Source organism: Hemicordylus capensis, chromosome 6, assembly GCF_027244095.1.
Source record: "Hemicordylus capensis ecotype Gifberg chromosome 6, rHemCap1.1.pri, whole genome shotgun sequence".
NCBI lineage: Eukaryota > Metazoa > Chordata > Lepidosauria > Squamata > Cordylidae > Hemicordylus > Hemicordylus capensis.
Window position 1 is genome coordinate 5,066,785 of NC_069662.1, and position 21,808 is coordinate 5,088,592.

Genomic DNA, 21,808 nt, shown 5'->3' on the forward strand with positions numbered 1-21,808 from the left:
AAAACTCCACCTCCATCATGAGAGGGTTAAACTGTAGATTTCCGGCTCTACTGAGCTTGCCCTGCTCTCCTCTCCTCACCTCCTTTTTGCTTTGCTTGACATCCAGCCTGATGAAGCATTTTGGGGGATTCAAAAGCTTGCTTGTGCGTTGTTTTCATTGCCCCCATGTAGCTTTTGAATTTTTCTAATGGCCCAACATCCCCTCTCCATTGAGTAATCACAAGCACCTCCACCCCCACCCCACACATACTGAAGACATACTGGAGACAAATTTGTTCACCCAGGCTTTTAGATTCAGGGGTTCTCAACCTTGGGTATCCAGACGTTGGTGGACTTCTACTCCCATAATCCCCAGCCATAATGGCCAAATGCCATTGTGGTTGGGGGTTATGGGAGTTTAACTGAGGGACCCAAGGTTGAGAACCCCTAATATTCCATGTTTGCAAAAGATTCCAAATTTAATTATTTTAATGCTTATATTATTTTAATTGTAAACTGCCCAGAGATGGAAGTTTTGGGCAGTATAGAAGTCTGATAGATAGATAGATAGATAGATAGATAGATAGATAGATAGATAGATAGATAGATTTGAAACCCCTTTACTAACTGCCGGTCCGGGAAACTGCGCATGAAGAATGTAGCGGTCCTTGAAACTCTGCACGAAGAATTTAGCGGTCCTTGACTCCAAAAAGGTTGAGAAACACTGGTGTAGACAATCCAGAGCTAGAGAGACTAGGGCTCTGACTCAGTCTAAGGCCGCTTGCTGTGTTCCAGTTGCTGTGACAGAGCCCTCTGCTAAGCTAGGACCAGCCTGCTTTCTCTCCATGGATTCAGCGTTTCCACCCACATCCAGGCACCAAATTCAGGGGAACAAAGCAGCAACAACAAATACCGATATACTACTTCTCAACAAAAGTGTCCAAAGTGGTTTACACAGAGAAATAATAAATAAATAACTGAGATGGCTCCTGTCCCCAAAGGGCTCACAGTCTAAAAACAAACCTCAGATAGAACATACTTAAGAACATAAGAACAGCCCTGCTGGATCAGGCCCAAGGAGGCCCAGCATCCTGTTTCGCACAGTGGCCCACCAGATGTCGCCGGAAGCCACAGGCAGGAGTTGAGGGCATGCCGTCTCTCCTGCTGTGACTCCCCTGCAACTGGCATTCAGAGGCATCCTGCCTTTGAGGCTAGGGGTGGCCTATAGCCTTCCGACTAGTAGCCGATGATAGACGTCTCTCCTCCATGACGTTATCCAAACCCTTCTTAAAGCCATCCAGGTTGTTGGCTGTCACCACATCTTGTGGCAGAGAATTCCACAAGCCGATTATGCGTTGTGTGAAAAAATACTTCCGTTTGTTGGTCCTAGATTTCCTGGCAATCCATTTCATGGGATGACCCCTGGTTCTAGTGTTATGGGAGAAGGAGAAGAATTTCTCTCTATCCACTATCTAGACACCAGCAGCCGTCACTGGAGGTACTGTGCTGGCGGTGGACAGGGCCAGTTGCTCTCCCGCTGCTCAGTAAAGAGAATTGCCACGTTAAAAAGGTGCCTCTTTGTCTTTACAAAGCAAGGGAAAGTTCTGTTTTGTCCAAAGTTGGCAATGCCTTTCTGATGGTATCTTAACTAGACTTCTACCTGAACGACTGCTGCCACCTTGTGGTTTTGCCCTGGTATTGGTTAAATGAGCGTCATATCAGCACCAAAAGGAGGAGAGAGCGAGCTACTACTGACCTTCCTAAGGGCCGGATGGATTGTGTGTGAATTTCACACAGGACCTGGAAGCTTCCATAGAACTCAGCATCTGAAGAATGTTTCGATTTAACAGGACAATGCGTACAAAATGAAGTGGGGAAGAACTGTGCAGGAGAAGATTCTCCTGGTTTGAATTTGTCTGCAAACATTCTAATATACATTATATTTCCTTTCTTTATGATAGATTTGGGGGGAGGGACAACAGAGAATCATGTAGTCTTTAAAGACTAGCAAATTTAAATGCAACATAAGAGTTCAGTCTTCTTCGCCACTTGCTTAGATATAGAATTTTATGGGGAAACAAGCATTGATTGAAGGGGTTGACTATGTAGCATGCTGGCCTCAAAATCTATCAGCAAGGGTTATGATTTCAGGTGATAGTTTAATTTAGTAACCCTCAAGCCTGTGACGTCTGAAATGCAAACTCTGGAGAGGTTGGAGAGTCAGGAATGTCAAAGCAATTTAGAAACATATATAGGTTAAGTTCCGCCATTGAGTTGGTGTCAACTCCTGGCAACCACAGAGCCCTGTGACTGTCTTTGGTAGAATACAGGAGGGGTTTGCCATTGCTTCCTCCCGCGCAGTATGAGATTATGCCTTTCAGCATCTTCCTATATTGCTGGTGCCAGATATAGGTGTTTCTCATAGTCTGGGAAACATATCAGCAGGGATTCGAACTGATAACCACTTGCTCCCTAGGCTGTTTTAAATGTCAGACATTGGTTCAGTATTATCCATTCTGACTGGCAATGGCTCTCTGGGGTTTGTCTCCAATGGGTGAATGCTCCCCCACAAAGAAAAGAAAGCTAGCCTGTCCAGGGAAAGGGTTCCATGTGACTTGTCCCCTGATTGGCTAGAGTGGTTATTCTTTTCTTTTCTTTTCTTTTCCTTTTCTATTCTTTCTTTTCTTTTCTTTTCTTCTAGGCATTGTTAGTTATCAGGACTTTTAGCTCCACCTCCTTTCCTTAGCCACACCCATTTAACTTCATCAACCTGTGGTTATGAGTATGATCCTTATTTATTTTATTTAACATATTTTTATACCTCCCAAAACTCACGTCTCTGGGTGGTTTACAACAAAGCATACAAACAAATGGAAAAAGTTAAAGCATTAGTTAAAATAAATGACAACAAAAATTAAAACACCAGTTAAAACAAAGTAAATGATACAGCAAAAGTTAAAACACTACAACAATCCAAACCTTAAAACATTTTAAACAATGTTAAAACTATTAAAACAATGTTTAGCTAAAAGCCTGGGTGAATAGATGCATCTTTAAAGACTTTTAAAAAGTTGTCAGAGATGGGGAGGCTCTTATTTAATCAGAGAGGGTGTTCCAAAGCTTCGGGGCAGCAACGGAGAAGGCCCGTCCCCGAGTAGCCACCAGACGAGCCGGTGGCAACTGCAGATGGACCTCTCCTAATGATCTCAGTGTGCAGTGGGGTTCATGATGAAGAAGGCGTTCTCTTAAATAACCAGGGCTCAAGCCATTTAGGGCATTCCAAGTTATAACCAGCACCTTGTATTTTGCCCAGAAACTTATCGGCAGCCAGTGTAGATCTGTCAAAATGGGAGTCATATGGTCTCTCCTAGATGACCCAGAGACCAACCTGGCTGCTTTAAAGATTCAGATCTTGTATAGTAAAGGAAAGCACCTCCCAGCATGCTTAAAATGCTTTAGCTCCCCACACATATTTAGAATGAGGGCAAGAGTCCCACACAGCACCTCTGGTTAAAAATGAAATGCAGCTACTACTTCCCTTGGCAGAATTTTGAGAACCAAACGCCAAACTGTCCTTTTAAACATTTAAAGCTTATACCTCGTGGGTGTGATTCTGTACCCCGTCAAACTTGAAACCACCAATACCTGCTGTACCTGGTCTCATTCACAATTAATTGTGGCTTTGAGCCTTTGTGAGGTAGTGTGGAAATCTATTCCCAATGCAGAAGCACCTCCTTTAAGGAAGAAATCTCCAACCCATGCAACCAAGAAACAAGAGTGCATTTCTTGTGCTCTAAAGGTCACCTGGTTAAATGCAAGAATTTCAGTTGATTTAATTAACTGGTTAAATTTGCATAAATTTGCAGATAAATAAAATCAATTTTTTTCTTCCTCTGCCTCAGTATGAGGGCCACACAAATGAAACTGGTTAGCAGTAGATTCAAGAGAGGCAAAATAAAGTATTTAAAGTATTCAGTGCCACCTAATCAGGCTTAGGTGGCATTAAAAGGGGACTATTCTCCTCCCCCATGAGAGGGACCTGTCAGCAGCTATTCACCATGTCGGGACATAGGAAGCTTAGCTGCCTTATACCAAGTCAGGCCATCACTCCATCTAGGTCAGTATCGTCCACACTGACTGGCAGCAGTTCTCCAGAGTTTCATGGAGCTGCAGCCCCATCTCCATAGGATGGCTAAGTAGAGCCTCTAAATTCAGAGGCAGTCTACCTCTAAATACCAGTAGCTAGAGGGAATAACAGCAGGAGAGGGCTGCTTCCTTCCAGCCCCACTTGGGGATTTCCCAAAGACATGTGATTGGCCAATGTAATGAGAATGGATACTTTAATCTGATCAAGCAGGGCTCCTTACATGTTTATAATATTTATTTTATTTTTATTTATTTTTAACATTTTTATATCCCGCTCTTCCTCCAAGGAGCCCAGAGCAGTGTACTACATACTTAGGTTTCTTATCACAACAACCTTGTGAAGTAGGTTAGGCTGAGAGAGAAGTGACTGGCCCAGAGTCACCCAGCAAGTCTCATGGCTGGATGGGGATTTGAACTCGGGTCTCCCCGGTCCTAGTCCAGCACTCTAACCACTACACCACGCTGGCTCACATTGACAAATGGATGAAGATGCACTCTTTCCTTTTACATGATGCCCCCATGAATCACAGCAAGCATTCTTGTAGAAGAGGCCTTCTCTTTTAGAAGAGAATAACATGAAAGAGGGGATGCCTCTTCTGGCACAATAAAGCAGCTCACACGATTAGAATTAGAGTGGGTCCAGTGTGGGGAGCTGGGTCAGACGGTGATTCCTCCAGCCTTGGCCAAGAGGGAGAGCTGCTGGGCTTGACCACGCCATCTGACTCAGCGCCTCTCTCCCAGGCGACCACTTCCTCCCCCTCCGATCTTGCTGTTTCCCTCGCACATGATCACAAAACGAGTGTGCGCACAACTCCCAAAGCCGGGTAGGACACTCCTCCTACCCTCATCCTAATCGTGTGAATGGGCCCTAGTGCCTGTGCCACCCACAGTTATTACTGAAAACAACTGTACCCTGCTTTTCGGCAAAGAAAGATCTCAAAACCAGTTTACACAGCAAAAAGAAAAGAAAGCAATCTTTGCATTTGCTTGTGTTAAAAATAATCAACAATGTTTTAAAATTTCCTGCCTGGTTCATCGAGGCACCTTTTTAATTGATCCCAAGTGTTTGTTTTTTTAAAAACTGATTTAATTCAACTGAATGACACTGAGTAAATATTGCAGCCGACTGTGCATTGATGGCCTGGGAAAGTCCCTTATCGGGGAGTCTCAGGAGACGGGATCTGAGGTTTGCTTAATGTGGATTAGACACACCGTGCTGCTCCGTGCTGAGCAGAACATGGAAAGATCAGGCAGGCTTCATACCACCAGAATTTGCTGCTGTTGCAGAGAGAAACACAGAGACTGGCATCGCCTGACGAACAAAAGGCAAATTAAAATATGCATATGTGCAAATGAGATTAAACCAGGCTGGTAGCTGCCTAAAAGGGATCAGAGGCATTAAGTCCGATATTCGAGGAGATTAGAGAAGATGAAAGCACGCAGATGTATAGATTAGGCTGGCTTACACCAGATCTCTTGATTAAACTGATTAAAATAGGTCGGCATTATTAAAATAGACCTGGAAGGATTAGAGGGAGCTATTGATAGATTTTTTTCTTAATCAATTCCTGATGATAAAAATGCAAGTCCATCTGACTTCAAAAACAGGCCAAGATATGTGACCTGATACTTGTGTGCCTAGAAAGACCCAGAACTGTTTCTTGTATTGTGGGGCCATCCTGCTAGATCAAAGGCTCCCAATCATGGATCATAGGAACATAGGAAGCTGCTTCCTATCGAGGCAGACCCTTGGTCCATCTAGTTCAGTCGAACCACATCTGGGGACCCGAGCTTGAGAACATGGAGTGGAGAAAGTGGATAGAGAGAAATTCTTCTCCCTCTCCCATAACACTAGAACCAGGGGTCATCCCATGAAATGGATTGCCAGGAAATCTAGGACCAACAAACGGAAGTATTTTTTCACACAATGCATAATCCGCTTGTGGAATTCTCTGCCACGAGATGTGGTGACAGCCAGCAACCTGGATGGCTTTAAGAAGGGTTTGGATAACGTCATGGAGGAGAGACGTCTATCATCGGCTACGAGTCGGAAGGCTATAGGCCACCCCTAGCCTCAAAGGCAGGATGCCTCTGAATGCCAGTTGCAGGGGAGCCACAGCAAGAGAGAGGGCCTGCCCTCAGCTTCTGCCTGTGGCTTCCAGCAGCATCTGGTGGGCCACTGTGCAAAACAGGATGCTGGACTAGATGGGCTTCCTTGGGCCTGATCCAGCAGGGCTGTGCTTATGTTCTTAACCCCTGGTGCAGACAAATGTGAATTAGATGGACCAAGAGTTTGACTCCATATAAGGCAGCATCCTGTGTTTAAGTTCATACTTTCTTTCTAGAACCATAGAGCCAGAAGGGCCCTAGCTGCAAGAGGGAAATGCTCCATTAACAGGACCTCCAGCACTCAGGAAGCAGCCTTTCATTGCCCTGCGTCATGGCTCCTGCCCCACTCCCTGACCCATGACTAGCATAAGCAGAATTCATTGTGTGGAATACGGTAGGAACACAGGAACATAAGCTGCCACATCAGACCATTGGTCTATCTAGCTCAGTATTATCTTCACAGACTGGCAGCGGCTTCTCCAAGGTTGCAGGCAGGAGTCTCTCCCAGACCTGTCTGGAGATGCCAGGGAGGGAACTTGGGAACTTCTGCATGCAAGCACAGCAGGTGCTCTTCCCCGAGTGGCCCCAATATCTTACAGTGCTCACACATGCAGTCTCCCATTCAAATGCAAACCAGGGTGGATCCTGCTTAGCAAAGGGGACAATTCATGCTTGCAAGACCTGCTCTCCTCCCATGATGATGTTGGACCACAACTCCCGTCATCCACAGCCATCCAGCTATTTCAGGCTATGCTAAATTATGGTTTGCTAGAGCACTGTAAAGTTAAGTGTGCCTGTCGAGTCGGTGTCGACTCCTGGCGACCACAGAGCCCTGGGGTAGCATTTTGCTTTAACACAGCTGTTAAGGACTTTCTCACAACAGCCCTGTCAGGTAGTTTAGGCTGAGAGAGTGACTTCCCTGCTACAGCTCTGCAAGGTTCATGATCAACAAGAAACTCACACTTTCTCTTTCTCCCCCCCCCGCCACCCGCCTGATCCCTCTTTTCTTCCTTTTAAATATGATTTTGCATATTGCTCCATTGCCAAGGTGTGTGTCTTTGTGTGCAGAGAGGCTGGGATAAAATTTCATTGGCAGACCCAGCATGGGAGACATCAGAAGAGGCCCATCGCAGCAGGCAGGAAGCCTGTCTCTCACCCAGCCTCCTGCTTTCCACCCTGGCCAACCAGGTACCTCTAGGAAGCCAGCAAGCAGAACTTGGATGGGGGTGGAAATAGCCAAAAGGAAGCCGATGGGAAACTCCCGGCTGAAAAATACACTAAGCCAGCTCCACAAGTAGTCAAGCTGGTTACAAATGCAAATGTCGTTAGCTTCCGCAGAAAGATAACGGCCTAATGGCAAAAAACATTTGTTTTCCATTTAAAACACATTAAAGCACTGATCAGCATCAATGAGATAATCAATGAGAAGGAGAATACACCATCTTTTCAGGCGGATTCGCACTCTGTAATTTAGAAGTGGAAATGTAGCTACCTTTCCAGCCTATGTGATGAAGAATTCTGTGCAACTTAAAAACTTGCACCCTTTTATACTGGCAAAAGGTCCCGTAAGTCACCTCCTTCAAACTCCTGCTCCTCTAGGGCAATTTAGCAATAGCTGGGAAACAAAGGTGACAGGTTTGTTAAGAGGGGGTTCCTCCCCAAGTCCGCCCCCCCCACCGCCTACCTTCAAAATGCTCCTGTTTTCCCAAAACAGTCCATTCGCTCCAGTTCATTCTCTCTAGTCCTCAAAAATTCTCCCCACACATACATGCACACAGCCGGATAAATTCCAAAGTACCTGATGGGATGGGGGGGGACCCCCTCCCCCGTTCTCTGCCTCTTCCTGCTTGAAACCGAACTGGCATAAGTGGGGTGTCTTCTTGGATGCTGCGATCTTTTGAGGGAGGGTTGAGAGACAGCTGGGGGGGTGGGCAGAAAAGGCGGTCGGTGCGGGAGGGGGGACTCCTGTGGATGTTAACTCTTCACACTCTTGTCTACGCTTGTGTGAAGAAGTTTCCCAGGGATGGCTTGCTGACCTGCGGATGGGGTGTCCTCTGGGAGAAAGGGGTAAGAGAAAAAGGGGGGCCCTCCCCCCAAAACCAGACCCTGGGGTCATGTCCAGTTTAAAATATAGGTGAGCCCCCCCGCCACATTCTGTCTGTCTCCCCCTGTAAGTTTGGCTCCATCAGCCTGGCGCATCTTGGATGCTTGGGTCCACTGGTGGCATGGGGAACTGGGCCTGAGGCCAGGCTGTCTAGAGTGGGAGGTGTGGCTCATGAAATATGCGCCGGTAAGTTTCACAATAGGAGGGGGAGAGTCTAATTTCCCTTTTGCAGCTCCCAGATCATGTCGGTAGTGCTGCCCCCTCCACCATCACCCCACCTGTCACCCACCCCCACGGACAATTTTTCTGCTAATGACGTGACTGGAGATTTTGTGTGCAGCAGGTGCATCTGGACCCTTAAAAAAACAAGAACTCTGTTTTGTTCCACTCTCTAAGCAGCTCTCTCTCCTCCCTCCTGCCACCTGTCCCCAGAGTTTATCTATCTATCTATCTATCTATCTATCTATCTATCTATCTATCTATCTATCATATTTTTATACTGCCCCAAACGTATACATCTGGGCGGTTTACAACAAAAACAGAAAAGTTAAAACATTAGTTAAAAAGAGATAAAAGAAATAACAACATTGGTTAAAATAAATGACAGCAAAAAGTTAAAACATTACAACAATTTGTAATAAAACCTTAAAACAATATTTTAAAACAAAGTTAAAACAATTAAAACAGTATTTAATTAAAAGCCTGGGTAAATAAATGTGTGTTTAAAGATTTTTTTTAATTGTCAGAGATGGGGAGGCTCTTATTTCAGCAGGAAGCGTGTTCCAAAGCTTCGGGGCAGCAACGAAAGAAGGCCCGTCCCCAAGTAGCAACTGCAGACAGATCTCTCCATATGATCTTAATGGACAGTGAGAATCATAGCAAAGAAGACGTTCTCTTAAATATCCAGGGCCCAAGCCGTTTAGGGCTTTATAGGTTATAACCAGCACCTTGTATTTTGCCAGGAAACGTATCCAGTGTAGCTCTTTCAATACAGGAGTAATATGGTCTCTCTGAGATGACCCAGAGACCAACCTGGCTGCCACATTCTGGACTAACTGGAGTTTCCAAACTACATACAAGGGCAGCCCCACATAGAGTGCATTGCAGTAATCCAGTCTGGAGGTTACCAGCATATGTACCACTGTCCTGAGGTCGTTTATCTCAAGATGCAGCTGGCGTATCAGCCAAAGACAGTTCGGCTGGATTGTGGACCAGACGTCAGCATAAATGCAAGAGAAAGGTCTTGGATTTGGGGGTAACTGGGGTCTGAAATTATATGCAGAAGTGGGGGCTGAAGTGGGATATTGGGGAGGAGGCTAGGTTTTCCGGGATATTGGGATGAGGGTAGGGCTGAGGGATAATTGTGAGGCATTGCTAGAACAAGGCGGGGCATATATGAAATGATGGTGGGGGCGGTATGGATGAGGGCCAAGGGGCTATGTCTCACCCAAGCAGGGGGTAGGGGTGGGAGGTTTTTTTTTGAGGGGGGGATCTTAGGGTCAGAACTGAAGAACAGAGGAGTTGTGCTGGGCTTTTTAGGGCAAGGGTTCCTGAGCTTGGTTCCCAGGATGTTGCTGGACTACAACTCCCATCGTCCACAGCCTACTGCAGCTGTGGATGATGGGGGCTGTAGTCCAACAACATCTGGGCAGCCCAACTTGGGAACCCCTGTAATAGTGGATATGGTGCTGAAGACCAGGGGTCATTGGGGGCAGGTGGCTATGGGTCAGAATAGGGGGAATCTTCACAGAAGGGGATGGAGCATCCGCCATGGGGGGAGCCCAACCAGCCCAGATTCTGTTGTAAATGACATTTCCTGTTTATTACACAGATGCACCCCCCCCCCACGGACACTCTTTGGACTCACCCCACCCCACCCCACCCCACCCCCCAATCCCTGGAATCTAACACCTCTTTTGGGATAACAGTTGTCCTCTTGTTTGGGTATCCACTTTATCCTGACTAAGTGGACATTATGTTCACGGAACAAAGCCAAATCTAATTCCTCCCAGTGTCTCTTCTTCTCCCTCGCCCTCTTTCCTCTGGGCCTGAGACAAGGCCAAGAGATAATTAACTCACCCCCCCACCCCACCCCACCCCGCCCCCCACTCCACCGCCACCTCCCTGCAAGCTATTCTCTGCTCCTTTTTGTCTCGATATAGAAAGCCCAGGATTCCAGAGAGGCAGCCAAGGCTGAGAGCTGTCAACAGCAGCTGGGTGTGAAGAGAGAGAGTTTCCAGAGACAAGAGAATGTCGCACTCCCAGATACCAGTGCAAGCCCCCCCCCTTCAGCTGGCATCCCTCAGTCTCAACCCAATGGCCCCCCAATATCCCATCCTGGAAGTGGACATTTGCAATGAGAGGGCCAGCGTGGTGTAGTGGTGAGAGTGCAGGACTAGGACCAGGGAGAGCCGAGTTCAAATCCCCATCCAGCCATGAGACTTGCTGGGATACTCTGGGCCAGTCACTTTTCTCTCAGCCTAACCTACTTCACAGGGTTGTTGTGAGGAGAAACCTAAGCATGTAGTGCTGGGCTCCTTGGAGGAGCTCTGGGCTCCTTGGAGGAAGAGCGGGATATAAAATGTAAATAAATTAATTAAAATGAATACATAAATAAATGAGCCCCCCCATGCTTGCTAACATTCCTTTGGGGTACAAACCCATAAGAACAGCCCTGCTGAATCAGGCTCAAGGAAGCCCATCTAGTCCAGCATCCTGTTTCACACAGTGGCCCACCAGATGCCACTGGAAGCCACAGGCAAGAGGTATGTGCCTGCCCTCTCTCCTGCTGCTGTTGCTCCCCTGCAACTGGTAGTGAAAGGCATCGTGCCTCTGAGGTTGGAGATGGCCCACAGTCACCAGACTAGTAGCCATTAATAGACCTGTCCACCATGAATCTGTCTAAGCCCCTTTTAAAGCCATCCAAGCTGGTGGCCAGCTTCCTAGCCTTGGGGGATCAACATTTTCCCTTCAAATGTGGAAGTCCACCAACTGTAGCCTGGAGCAAAAGGGTGGGTTAGCTGGCTGATTATCTAGAGGCCTTTTGTGGCATCCAGTCAACTAGCCTGCACAACAACATCGTTGCTATCAACCAGGGCTCCCCACCTCACCCAAGTTCATCTCTAGCTTTTCCTGCCCTGGAGGAACCTGGAACCTAGACTATGACATCAGCTGCCAAGGAACAGAAGAGATTGCCCTTTCCTCTTTCCTATGCTAACTTAGATTGCAAGCCACTTGGGGCAGAGACCTATCCTCTTGTACTTTGTAATGTGCCATGCACTATGGTCATATAAAAAGGACAGTAATAACGTGTGCTTTCAGTTGATATGACACCAGTGCGGTCTGATAGCCACCCCCAAACCCATGACCCTATTGCATTGAGAACACATGGTATATGGAGGATGCCCATTGCTCCTGGTTCCTTTCCATACAGCGGCCGCAGCCCTGGTAGAAGAAAGGATTCTAACATGGGCGCTAACCCTGTGATCAACACCTCTGCATTACCATTCCATTGTGCAGCCAGACCACGAGGAAATGGTTTATCCCTGATTATTACAGCAGAAGTCCTGTGTGAGTAGAGCATGGGCAGAGGGCCTTTCCGTCACCGCTCTAACAAAGCCCCTTATTCCCACAATTTCCAGGGTCCTTCTGGGGAAGCCGCAGCTGTTAAACCAGTTTCCAAACTAGTTTAAATTAAAGAAAAAGCTGGTTTGACACATGGGCCTTTTTTTGTAGTGGTGGGGAATTGGATCCTCTTCCTTGGCCAAGGCTGCTGAATCATGTCTTAGCAGAAGTGTGTGTGTGTGTGTGTGTGTGTTTTTTTTTTTTACTCTGAGGTGAAACAGAACCTCTGAGCATGTCTGGTGTGCCCGTCCCTCAGCACTGAATGACAACAGCCAGCCCTCAGCTTTCTGGGAGCCGGAGGACAGGATCCCCAGAGTTAGGATTCACAGTGAGCAGAAAGATATATGCCTCTATGTTGTAGGCTTTTTTTTTTTTAAAGCAGCTTTTTCCACTAGGAAAAGTGGTGATCCAAATGAATTATGTGAAATGACTTCTGCTTCTAGTTGTGGGGAACACGGAGCTATAAAGAGCAGTGAAGGCCCTGGCAGCAGAGACTCGTGCTTTGCCACCCCCTGAAGAACTGCCCACACCCAGGGGAGTTATTGTGGGGTGGCCCATGAATAACACAGAGCCCTGAATCTTATCAGCCACCTCCTTCTCGATTGAGGGGTGAGTGGTCACTGCTGCTGCTGCTGCTGCGTGATGATTGCTTCTCCTCTCTGCCTCCTCCCTAAAAGGTGCTGTGCTGGGGACAAAACAGACATTTTCTCCCCCAGTATAGTACTGATCCGCTTTTGCTTTGGGGAGGAGTTGGAGTAGGAAGTAATTATTCCCGGGGTGGTGGTGGAGGGGGGTTTACTTGGCATGAATGAGTTTAATTATCCAAAGGGGGGCTGTGGGCCTGGGCCCCCAGATCTTTTAAGTACCTAGAAATGCCCCTGCACATCTTTATTTCAGCATCATTCAGAGGGCTAGAAACCTGCCCTTCTAAATAACACAAAAACTGAGTTTCGCCACTTCTGGGCGCAATCACAGATCTGCAGAATTGGCTGATATCTCTTTCAGAGCCAGGAGCTGGTCTTGTGGTAGTAGGCATGACTTGTCCCCTTAGCTAAACAGGGTCCACCCTGGTTGCATTTGAATGGGAGACCACATGTGTGGGCACTGCAAGATATTCCCCTTAAGGGATGGAGCCGCTCTGGAAAGAGCATCTAGGTTGCAAGTTCCCTCCCTGGCAGCATCTCTAAGATAGGGCTGAGAGAGATTCCTGCCCGCAAGCTTGGAGAAGCCGCTGCCAGTCTGGGTAGACTATACTGAGCTAGATAGACCAATGGTCTGACTCAGTATATGGCAGCTTCCTATGTTCCCTATGCTCTCTCTTTTTAGAAATTATTTATTTATTTATTGTTTTTACATTTATATCCCGCTTTTTCCTCCGAGGAGCCCAGAGCAGTGTACATGGTTATGTTTATTCTCACAACAACCCTATGAGGTAGGTTAGGCCGAGAGATACATGACTGGTCCAGAGTCACCCAGTGAGCTTCATGGTTCAGAGACATAAGTTTTTGTTCAGAGACAAAAGAGCTTCAGAGACATAAGTTTTGGGCGGTATAAAAATATGTAAATAAATAAAACAAAACAGTTGAATGGGGATTTGAACTCGGGTCTTCCCGGTCCTAGTCCAGCACTCTAACCACTATGCTATGCTGTCTCTCTTAAAGTAAGTGCTGCAGCCTGGCGCCCCAGCATCCCCAGCTGACCAGCCCTCAGCTCGGTACCCCAGCCCAGGCACTGCCCTTCTCCCCTCCCTCCCCAAAGACCCCATCTCAGCATCCTGGCTCCTGCTCCTCCCAGCCCCGATGGCTCCCCTTCAGTGCTCCTTTCCCCACCCTGGGCTGTAACAAAAGAAATTCCTAGGAAATGATCTGAAAGCATCCTAGTGACACAAACAAAACAGGTGTTAATCTCCAAACCCCGACAAGACTGCATTTCCCCCCCCCTAATCCTAGCCCTGGGCTGATCCCGGCTCTAGGCACCTGTCCCCAGTCTCCATCCCTCCCATCAACAATAGCAGCTGAGAATCGGCACCGGGTCCAGGAGGCCTTGAGAGGTGTGAAGTTCCAGGGACTCATCTCATTCCTGCTCCCCCCCCATCTCTGACCGCCCGCGCAGGCTCTGTCCCCTGAAACAACCCCCCTGCAGCCAAGGTCAGAGAAGGACGTGGTGGTGTGGTGCGGCCATATTTGGAGGACTGCGTACAGTTCTGGCCACCGTATCTTAAGAAGGACATTGTTGAACTGGGAGAGGTGCAGAAGAGGGTGGCCAAGATGATCAGGGGCCTGGAGCACCTTCCCGATGAGGCAAGGTGACTAACAAGCAAAAGCTTCTTCGTCTGGAAAAGAGGCGACTATGGGGAGTCACGATCGAAGTGTATAAAATGACGCACAGAGGGGTGCGAGAGGGATTTTTCTCCCTCTCTCACAAACACTAGAAGCAGAGGTCATCCCATGAAACGGACGGCCAGGAAATTTAGAACCCAGGACAAAAGGAAGTACTTGTCAACACCGCGCATAATTCAGCTACGGAATTCTCTGCCACGGGATGTGATGCTGGCCACTAGCTTGGATGGCTTTAAAAGGGGCTTAGACAAATGCATGGAGGACAGGCCTATCAGTGGCTACTAGTCTGGTGGCTATAAGCCACCTCCAGCCTCAGAGGCATGATGCGTCTGAATACCAGTTGCAGGGGAGCACCAGTAGGAGAGAGGGCATGCCCTCACCACTTGCCTTTTGGGCTTCTCAGAGGCGTCTGGTGGGCCACTGTGGGAAACAGCATGCTGGACTAGATAGGCTTCCCTGGGCCTGATCCAGCAGGGCTGTTCTTAGGTTCTGAAGACATCATGGCGGTTTTCAGTGTTTGAAAGCAGATTCCCTTCTGCCCCCAGCAGCCACCGAGTTCTGCCATTGCTACGCCTTGACAACTGAGAAAAGAACTGGTTCATCTGAAGGGATCCGATGCAGGATGAACTCCACGGACGGACTCCACAGTCCATGCACCCTTAGACTTATCCACGCAAAGAGAAGGCTGACCACTGCCGCCAACCAGTCACTGAATCCAATAGAGCCGGAGTTCTCAAACTTCGGTCCCTAAGTGTTGTGTGACTCCCAAATCTCATTGTCTCCAGCCCCAAAGACCTTCCGCTGCCACAGATGCTTTTGACTTCCTAACTTTTACCGTGGGGATTTGAACCCGGGTCCCCCTGGTCCTGGTCCAACACTCTAACCACTGCACCATACTGGCACGATGGATGTCTGTGGGAATAGTATAGGCATCTGTGGGGTACAAACACCTGTGTGCAATGGGCATCCATGTGTGCAACCTTTGGATGGATGGAAGGATGGAAACAGGATCCTGGTGAGCTTTGGGGCCTGATCCAGCAGGATTCTTCTTACATTAGAAAGCTGTGACGGTGATTTCTAAACATTGCAAAACTAGCAATATGTCTGTCAGCACGGCATGCAGATATGTGTGCCAGGAGCAGGGGTATATATTACAAGACAAGCTTAGGTCCGGGTTACTTGGGAGACTGCCTTCTTCTGCATATTAAGGTCCTCAAGACCTGCACATTTAGAGAGCTGCTGCTGCCAGCCAGTGCAGGCAATCTAAGGGCAGGTAGACCAAAAGCCAGACTCAGAATGGCAGCTACCTGTGTGTGTTCATGGCTCAAGTGCAATACTTCTCCACAGGAATGAATGGTAACCATGGGAGAAAGACAAAGGGTGCACTTGGTGACCCATTCAAGGTGGAAACCTGTTCTATGCCCTTGGTGACCCCAATGTTTGAGGTTAAGAGCAGGTTTCGCGCGCACACACACACACACACACACACACACACACACACACACCCCTCACCTTGACTGTGGTTCTTGGTCATGAAAAGAGTGGGATGGAATATCCTCATCCAACCAGCACAGCATCCTTTCAGTGGTTGTCGCTGGTATCTTCCTTATGCTTCTTTTTAGATTGTGAGTCCTTTCTAGACTGCAAGCCTTTGGGGATAGGGAACCAGCTTCTCCTCGTTACTCATTTTCCCCCTGTAACCTGCGTTGAAGACTTTTTTGTGGAAGAGCAGTATATATATATATATATATATAAATAGTTGCTATCATCGTCCCACTAACATAAGAACATAAGCACAGCCCTGCTGGATCAGGCCCAAGGAAGCCCATCTAGTCCAGCATCCTGTTTTGCACAGTGGCCCCCCAGATGCCGCTGGAAGGAAGCCACAGGCAGGAGTTGAGGGCATGCCCTCTCTCCTGCTGTGACTCCCCTGCAACTGGTACTCAGAGGCATCCTGCCTCTGAGGCTGGAGGTGGCCTATAGCCCTCTGGCTAGTAGCCCTTGACAGACCTCTCCTCTATGAAGTTATCCAAGCCCCTCGTAAAACCATCCAGGTTAAAAGCAGCAGCAGCTCAATCCAGTTGGCCATTTGAGACCAGACCACCCCCGTCTGCTTGCTAGCCTCACCCCTGGATTGAGCCCCCTCCCCCCGACAGCACCCCTCATCCCTCTTTCCGGTCAGATTTTGCCCTGACACCAACCTTCTGCCCCCTTGCTTTCATTAAGATTTTTTATAATTCATTTTAATGTAATAATTAATCTACTGGACATTTGCCCATCCATCTTTTCTCAACCCTCCGTTTATGTTATCTGCCACCGCTGGTCTTGTAGCAAGCATGACTTGTCCCATTAGCTAAGCAAGGTCTGCCCTGGTTGCATTTGAATGGGAGACTCCATGTGTGAGCACTGGAAAATATACCCCTCGGGATGGAGCTGCTCTGGGAAGAGCAGAAGGTTTCAAGTTACCTCCCTGGCAGCATATCCAAGATAGGATAAGATTATTATTTTTTAATAGGACAAGATTTTTTTAATTGAACCAACAAACTACCAAAGTATACATTACGTTACCAAAGCGCAATTATATACAAAGTGGTTGTTTGTACATCATATATCTACAAAGATTTACAAACAAGGATTTGGTCTGAGAGAGACTCCTGCCTGCGATCTTGAAGAAGCCGCTGCCAGTCTGTGAAGACAATAATGAGCTAGATAGACCAAGGGTCTGACTCAGTATATGGCAGCTTCCTACGTTCCTATGTGCCACTCACCTTCTCTGCTCAGCCCCATCCCTTAAAAACCGTTGCTTATTTGCTTTATCTGTGGCTTACTATTCTTCCTTCTCTCTTGACTTTTCATCCTGCACTGCCCAGTAGGGATGTGCACAAAGGGCTTGTGCGGGCGGGGTGGGGAGCCGTCCCCTTAGAAAGCAGGTCAGCAGGTCCTGACTTGCTCCGCTGCCGCCCACCGCGTTTCCGGACGTGGCACTCGCTCTGCCAAAGGCCACGCGTGGCTGTGTCGCTGTTCCCTGCAGCCTGCACGCAGCATCGGCACACACGTGGCCATCGCCGCCACGCTCGGCCTTCGGTGGAGTGAACATCGCACCCAGAAAAGCAGCGGGGAGGCAGCGGAGCAGGTAAGGACCTGCTTGCCTGCTTTTTAAGGGAACCGCTCCCTGCCCTGCTGAACCCAGTTCAACTGCAGGCGCCCAAGCCAGTTCGGCACTTCCCAAAGGAGGCGCCGAACCAGTTCGTGCACATCCCCACTGCCCAACTTCTTCTCCATTCTATATGTCTTCTCCTTAGAACATTAACCTAAAACTGAAATAACTACATATTCTTCCCCTGTTTATGCCTGCCTGCCTTTCCCTCCCTTTCCTATTATCTGTCCTGTGCTGAAGTCTAGACTGTAAACTCCTTGGGGCAGGGACCTGTCAGTGGCCCAAGATATTGCAGTGCCTGAGGTGAGGGGCCAAAGGCTGCCTTGCACCCTGCCCCTGATGGGGGCCAGCAGCCTCCGTTTAAAACCAACCTTTACAACCTTTAAAAGTGATGTAGGAGCTGGGGAGGCCGGAAGTTTGCCGCTGGCAGCCTCCTCTTCCCTCCCTGTGCTTCTTGCAAAGCTGGCCAGGGTCAGATCGCTCCCAAAGAGCTGCTCTGATGGCAGCAGAGGGGGCATTTTGCCACCCAACTGGTGCCCCAATATTCTGCCGCTGGAGGTAACCATCTCACCTTGCCTCATGGAAGGGCCGCCCCCTCTTAAACTCTATTTAGACTCCATGCGCCTTGATGACTCGATACTGGCAACGCTGGTGCTAAGGAGCCTTCCCTTTCTTCTTGCCTCCCTGCCCAGCTTCTCCCCACCCCCAAGAAACCCACATGCTGTCATTCCGGCTCCGTTCCCCCCTGCTTATCGGCCACAGGCACCCTCCAAGTGCGTGCCCCCTCCCTGTGGAATGTGCCTCTCCTCCGGGAAGCGAGGGATTGGGGTGGGGGAAAGACAGATGAAGGGATGAAGAGGCACTCCATTCATGGTCAGGCTGGTCCTGGACGGGGCCATCTCTGCGCTTCCTTGTCGGCATGTCACTCACAGCTGCGATGGGCCTGGAGGAGGGGACCACTTGGGATGGCGGGCGGGGGGGGATGCTATTTTGGATGGGAGGATATAAAGGGAGGGGGGTTGTAAAAAAGACTCAGACCACTTTGGACTCCTGACAGAATTACCTTCCTGGCGTGAGAGGTGGGGCCGGATTTATAATCTGGCGGTGGCGGTTGAGCTGGGGTGGGGAAGTGGACCAGGGGAGATAAATAAATTGTTTTTAAAATGTGGGTAGGGAAAGCCTGGGTGCAGATTTATGATACGAGGATTTGAGAAAGAAAAGGCCCTTGTGAATATGCCTTCATTGACTAGGGGTCCTGAAATTTGGGTCCCATATTGCTCTTCTTTCGGCACTCCCCATCAAAATCAGAGCTGCTCTATCTCTGATTCCTTTTTAAAAGACCCTCAAGACACACCTGTTTTCTCAGGCTTTGAATTAAAATTAGTTTTAAACTGCTGACTTGGTTTTTATCCTGTGAAATTATTATTTTAATGGTGGCACTCTGTGAATTGTTTTGAATTGTTTTTATTCTGTGTAAGTGTTTTGATTGTTTTGGGGTTTTTTTAATAGTAATATGGATTGTGTACACTGCCTAGAGATGTATATTTCAGGCAGTATATAAATATAATAATTAATTTATTATGGACTCTGGCTGGGGAGGGTGGAGGTTGAAGCCCAACATCTAGGGTGCCAAGACTGAGAACCCCTGATTTAGGCACGAGAGAGGGCTGAGGCGGGATATTGTACTGTCCCTTGGGTGAATTGGTACAAATTTGCTTTTGCAGTTATTGATAGATTTCTGGGAAGTGTCGTGGACATCTTGGGTAATCTATGTGGTATAGATGTCTCTGGACTAACAGATATCTCTGTGTGCAACGTTCTGGTAGGATGTATGTGGGTTTTGACAGGGTCACAAATGAGAAAGGGAGAAAGAAGTAAGGGATGGGCCTGCCACCTAATGGTGCAGTGGGGAAATGGCTTGACTAGCAAGCCAGAAGTTTCCGGTTCGAATCCCCCCTGGTATGTTTCCCAGACCATGGTAAACACCTATATCTGGCAGCAGTGATATAGGAAGATGCTGAAAAGCATCGTCTCATACTGCATGGGAGATGGGAATGGTCCACCCCTCCTGTATTCCACCAAAGACAACCACAGGGCTCTGTGGGCGCCCAGGAGTCGACACCAACTCAACGGCACACTTTAAGGGATGGGCAAATGAGGGTGCAGAAATAGAATCCTCGAGAAGGCATCTTATATGAGGCCAATCAGCAAGCTTCTGAGTTTTATATAATTTCTCATTAGGCTAAAAGGAGGATTTGCAGGGGTTTTTTTTCAAACTGGGGAGGGTTGCAGGGGATAACAAAACTTGGCCAATGAAGTGGGTCTTGAAGAGGTAATCGATGGAGGAAAGGGGATATAAGTTAACACAGAGGGAGAATGTGGAGGGCAGCATGACTGAAGGCAAGGAGAGAGGAGAAGGAAGCAAAGGGCAAAATGAGCGAAAAAGAGGACCACAGACCTTTAAAAGCCTTAAGGACTAGGATCTTGAGGCTGGCCCATGGAATGGTAGGTAGCTGAAGGGTGATGTGGCCCAGCTGATGGGAGAGTTTAGCAGGAGTCTTCTGTGGAGGGGTCTTCTGTGGAGCAGTCAAAAGCATGGCCAGGAGGATGAAAGAGATTAAAAAGAGGCAGAGATTAGTGGGGTGAGGAATTAAGATTCCCCTATAAGCATTTTGCGGTATATTTTGGGGAAGGCTACTAGAGAGATCTAGTCAATGAGGCTAAAACTAGAGCAGAGGATGGAAAATAAAGAGGTAAGGAAAGGGTGTGGAGGAAAGACATTGATGGCCACAATCAAAAGGCACGGAGTGGATGTTCGGGAGTAGAAAAAGGTAAGGGCTGGGACATACAGGGCAAGACAAGCTGCTAGTTATTCTTCTCTGGATAGACAATATCCAGGAGAGTCAACTACGGGTTCCTTAATCCTGCCAAATCCATGATACTAAAGTCTAACTTTCTTTCTTTCCCACAGCCTTCCACTCCATCTCTCACCTCCTTTCTCCGTCTTTAGTTCTCTCGTTGTTTCTTCTTCCACTAACAGGTAGGAGGACTTTCTCCCAACCTCACCTCTCCTCTAGAGCTCCCTCTACAGCAGAACTTGGCAAATCCCAGGTGCCAGGGAGTCATGGAGCCTAGAAATTTAACGGTGGCACCTAGACTAAGACATTCAGAGGCAGGGTTATTTATAAGATATGTATTTGCCTCAGGTAGCTCTGTTTCTGTTTTAACTGTGACACTTGTAAAGTGGATAGAGAAAAGCCCGTTGACCCCTCTCTGACAATGTCCATCACGAAGTCCAGTAATTTTGCCAAGTCTGGCTACTAAATTTTTGGACTGGCTCCTAGATCCAAAGCAACTTGTCCACACCTGACTGTCAATGAGATATTGGGGGTTTCATTAGCTGAAACAGGTATCATTGTGGAAGTATCCCTATCTGGGTGTGTGTCAGGGGAAGTATCGACTCATGGGAGTGTTTCTTTGCTTAGTGTTGGTGTGAGTTGGCCATAGCACTGCTGATGCTACCATGCTTGGGCTGAGAGATGGCAGCTCCCTCCCTTTGGAGTTTTCTTTCACGTTGTCCTTTCCTCACAGAATGGGTGATGCCCACATGGCCGAGTTCGGAGCTGCAGCGCCCTACCTCCGGAAATCGGACAAGGAGCGCCTGGAGGCCCAGACGCGCATCTTCGACATCCGCACCGAGTGTTTTGTGCCCGATGACAAAGAAGAGTACGTCAAGGGCAAAGTGTTGAGCCGCGAGGGTGGATCGGTCACCGTACAAACCGAGAACGGCAAGGTCTGTCGTGCTGGGGCAGTCCAGGGCGGGGGTCAAAGAGAGAGTGGCGCAGAACATGAGGTTGACCTTGTCTGGAGAGGCAGTGGGTGTCAGCAGGGGTGAAGAGCGAATGGCATAGCCATGAAAGGTCAGGGGTCAAACGGGGCGAGAGAACAAGGTTGGCGAGGGTGACGAAAGTTGTGTGGGTTGGAGGGTGGCCTTAGGAAAAGGACTGATGTATTAACGTGCGAGCCAGTGTAGCGTAGTGGTTAGAGTGCTGGACTAGGACTGGGGAGAACCAAGTTCAAATCCCCATTCAGCCATGAAACTCACTGGGTGACTTTGGGAGCCACATATTTCTCAACCCTAACCCTACCTCACAAGTTTATTGTGGGGATAAACATAGCCATGGATACGTCGCTGGAAGACTCCTTGGAGGAAGAGCATGATATAAACGTAATAAATAAATAAATAAATAAATAAAATGACTCAGAGCTGGCAAGGTTTAAAAAGGAGAGCAGTAATGAAGCCATGGCTATTGTGGCTGACATGGTTCAAACAACCAGGGGGTCAGGAAT

At 48.2% G+C, this 21,808-nt stretch overlaps 1 protein-coding gene and 1 long non-coding RNA gene across 5 annotated transcripts in view; one reads left to right on the forward strand and one right to left on the reverse strand.

Moving 5' to 3' along the window:
* The window catches only part of LOC128330572 (uncharacterized), a 48,823-nt gene extending 40,708 nt beyond the window's left edge, over nt 1–8,115 (reverse strand). Inside the window, exons 1-2 of one of the 4 annotated variants that reach the window (XR_008310154.1) lie at nt 8,033–8,114; nt 7,727–7,849 (exon numbers count right to left, since the gene is read on the reverse strand). This is a non-coding gene — a long non-coding RNA (uncharacterized LOC128330572). Of the gene's footprint in view, nt 1–5,388; nt 5,420–7,726; nt 7,850–8,032 lie in introns of those variants that run through there. The other 3 variants (XR_008310159.1, XR_008310156.1, XR_008310161.1) reach the window with 3 other exon arrangements.
* A 12,920-nt stretch (nt 8,116–21,035) lies between these two features.
* LOC128330567 (myosin-6) overlaps nt 21,036–21,808 on the forward strand; it is a 46,532-nt gene continuing 45,759 nt past the window's right edge. Inside the window, exon 1 of the mRNA XM_053263640.1 lies at nt 21,036–21,251. Within this exon, the coding sequence (XP_053119615.1) occupies nt 21,051–21,251 (201 nt within the window). The 5' untranslated portion in view covers nt 21,036–21,050. The remainder of the gene's footprint in view (nt 21,252–21,808) is intronic.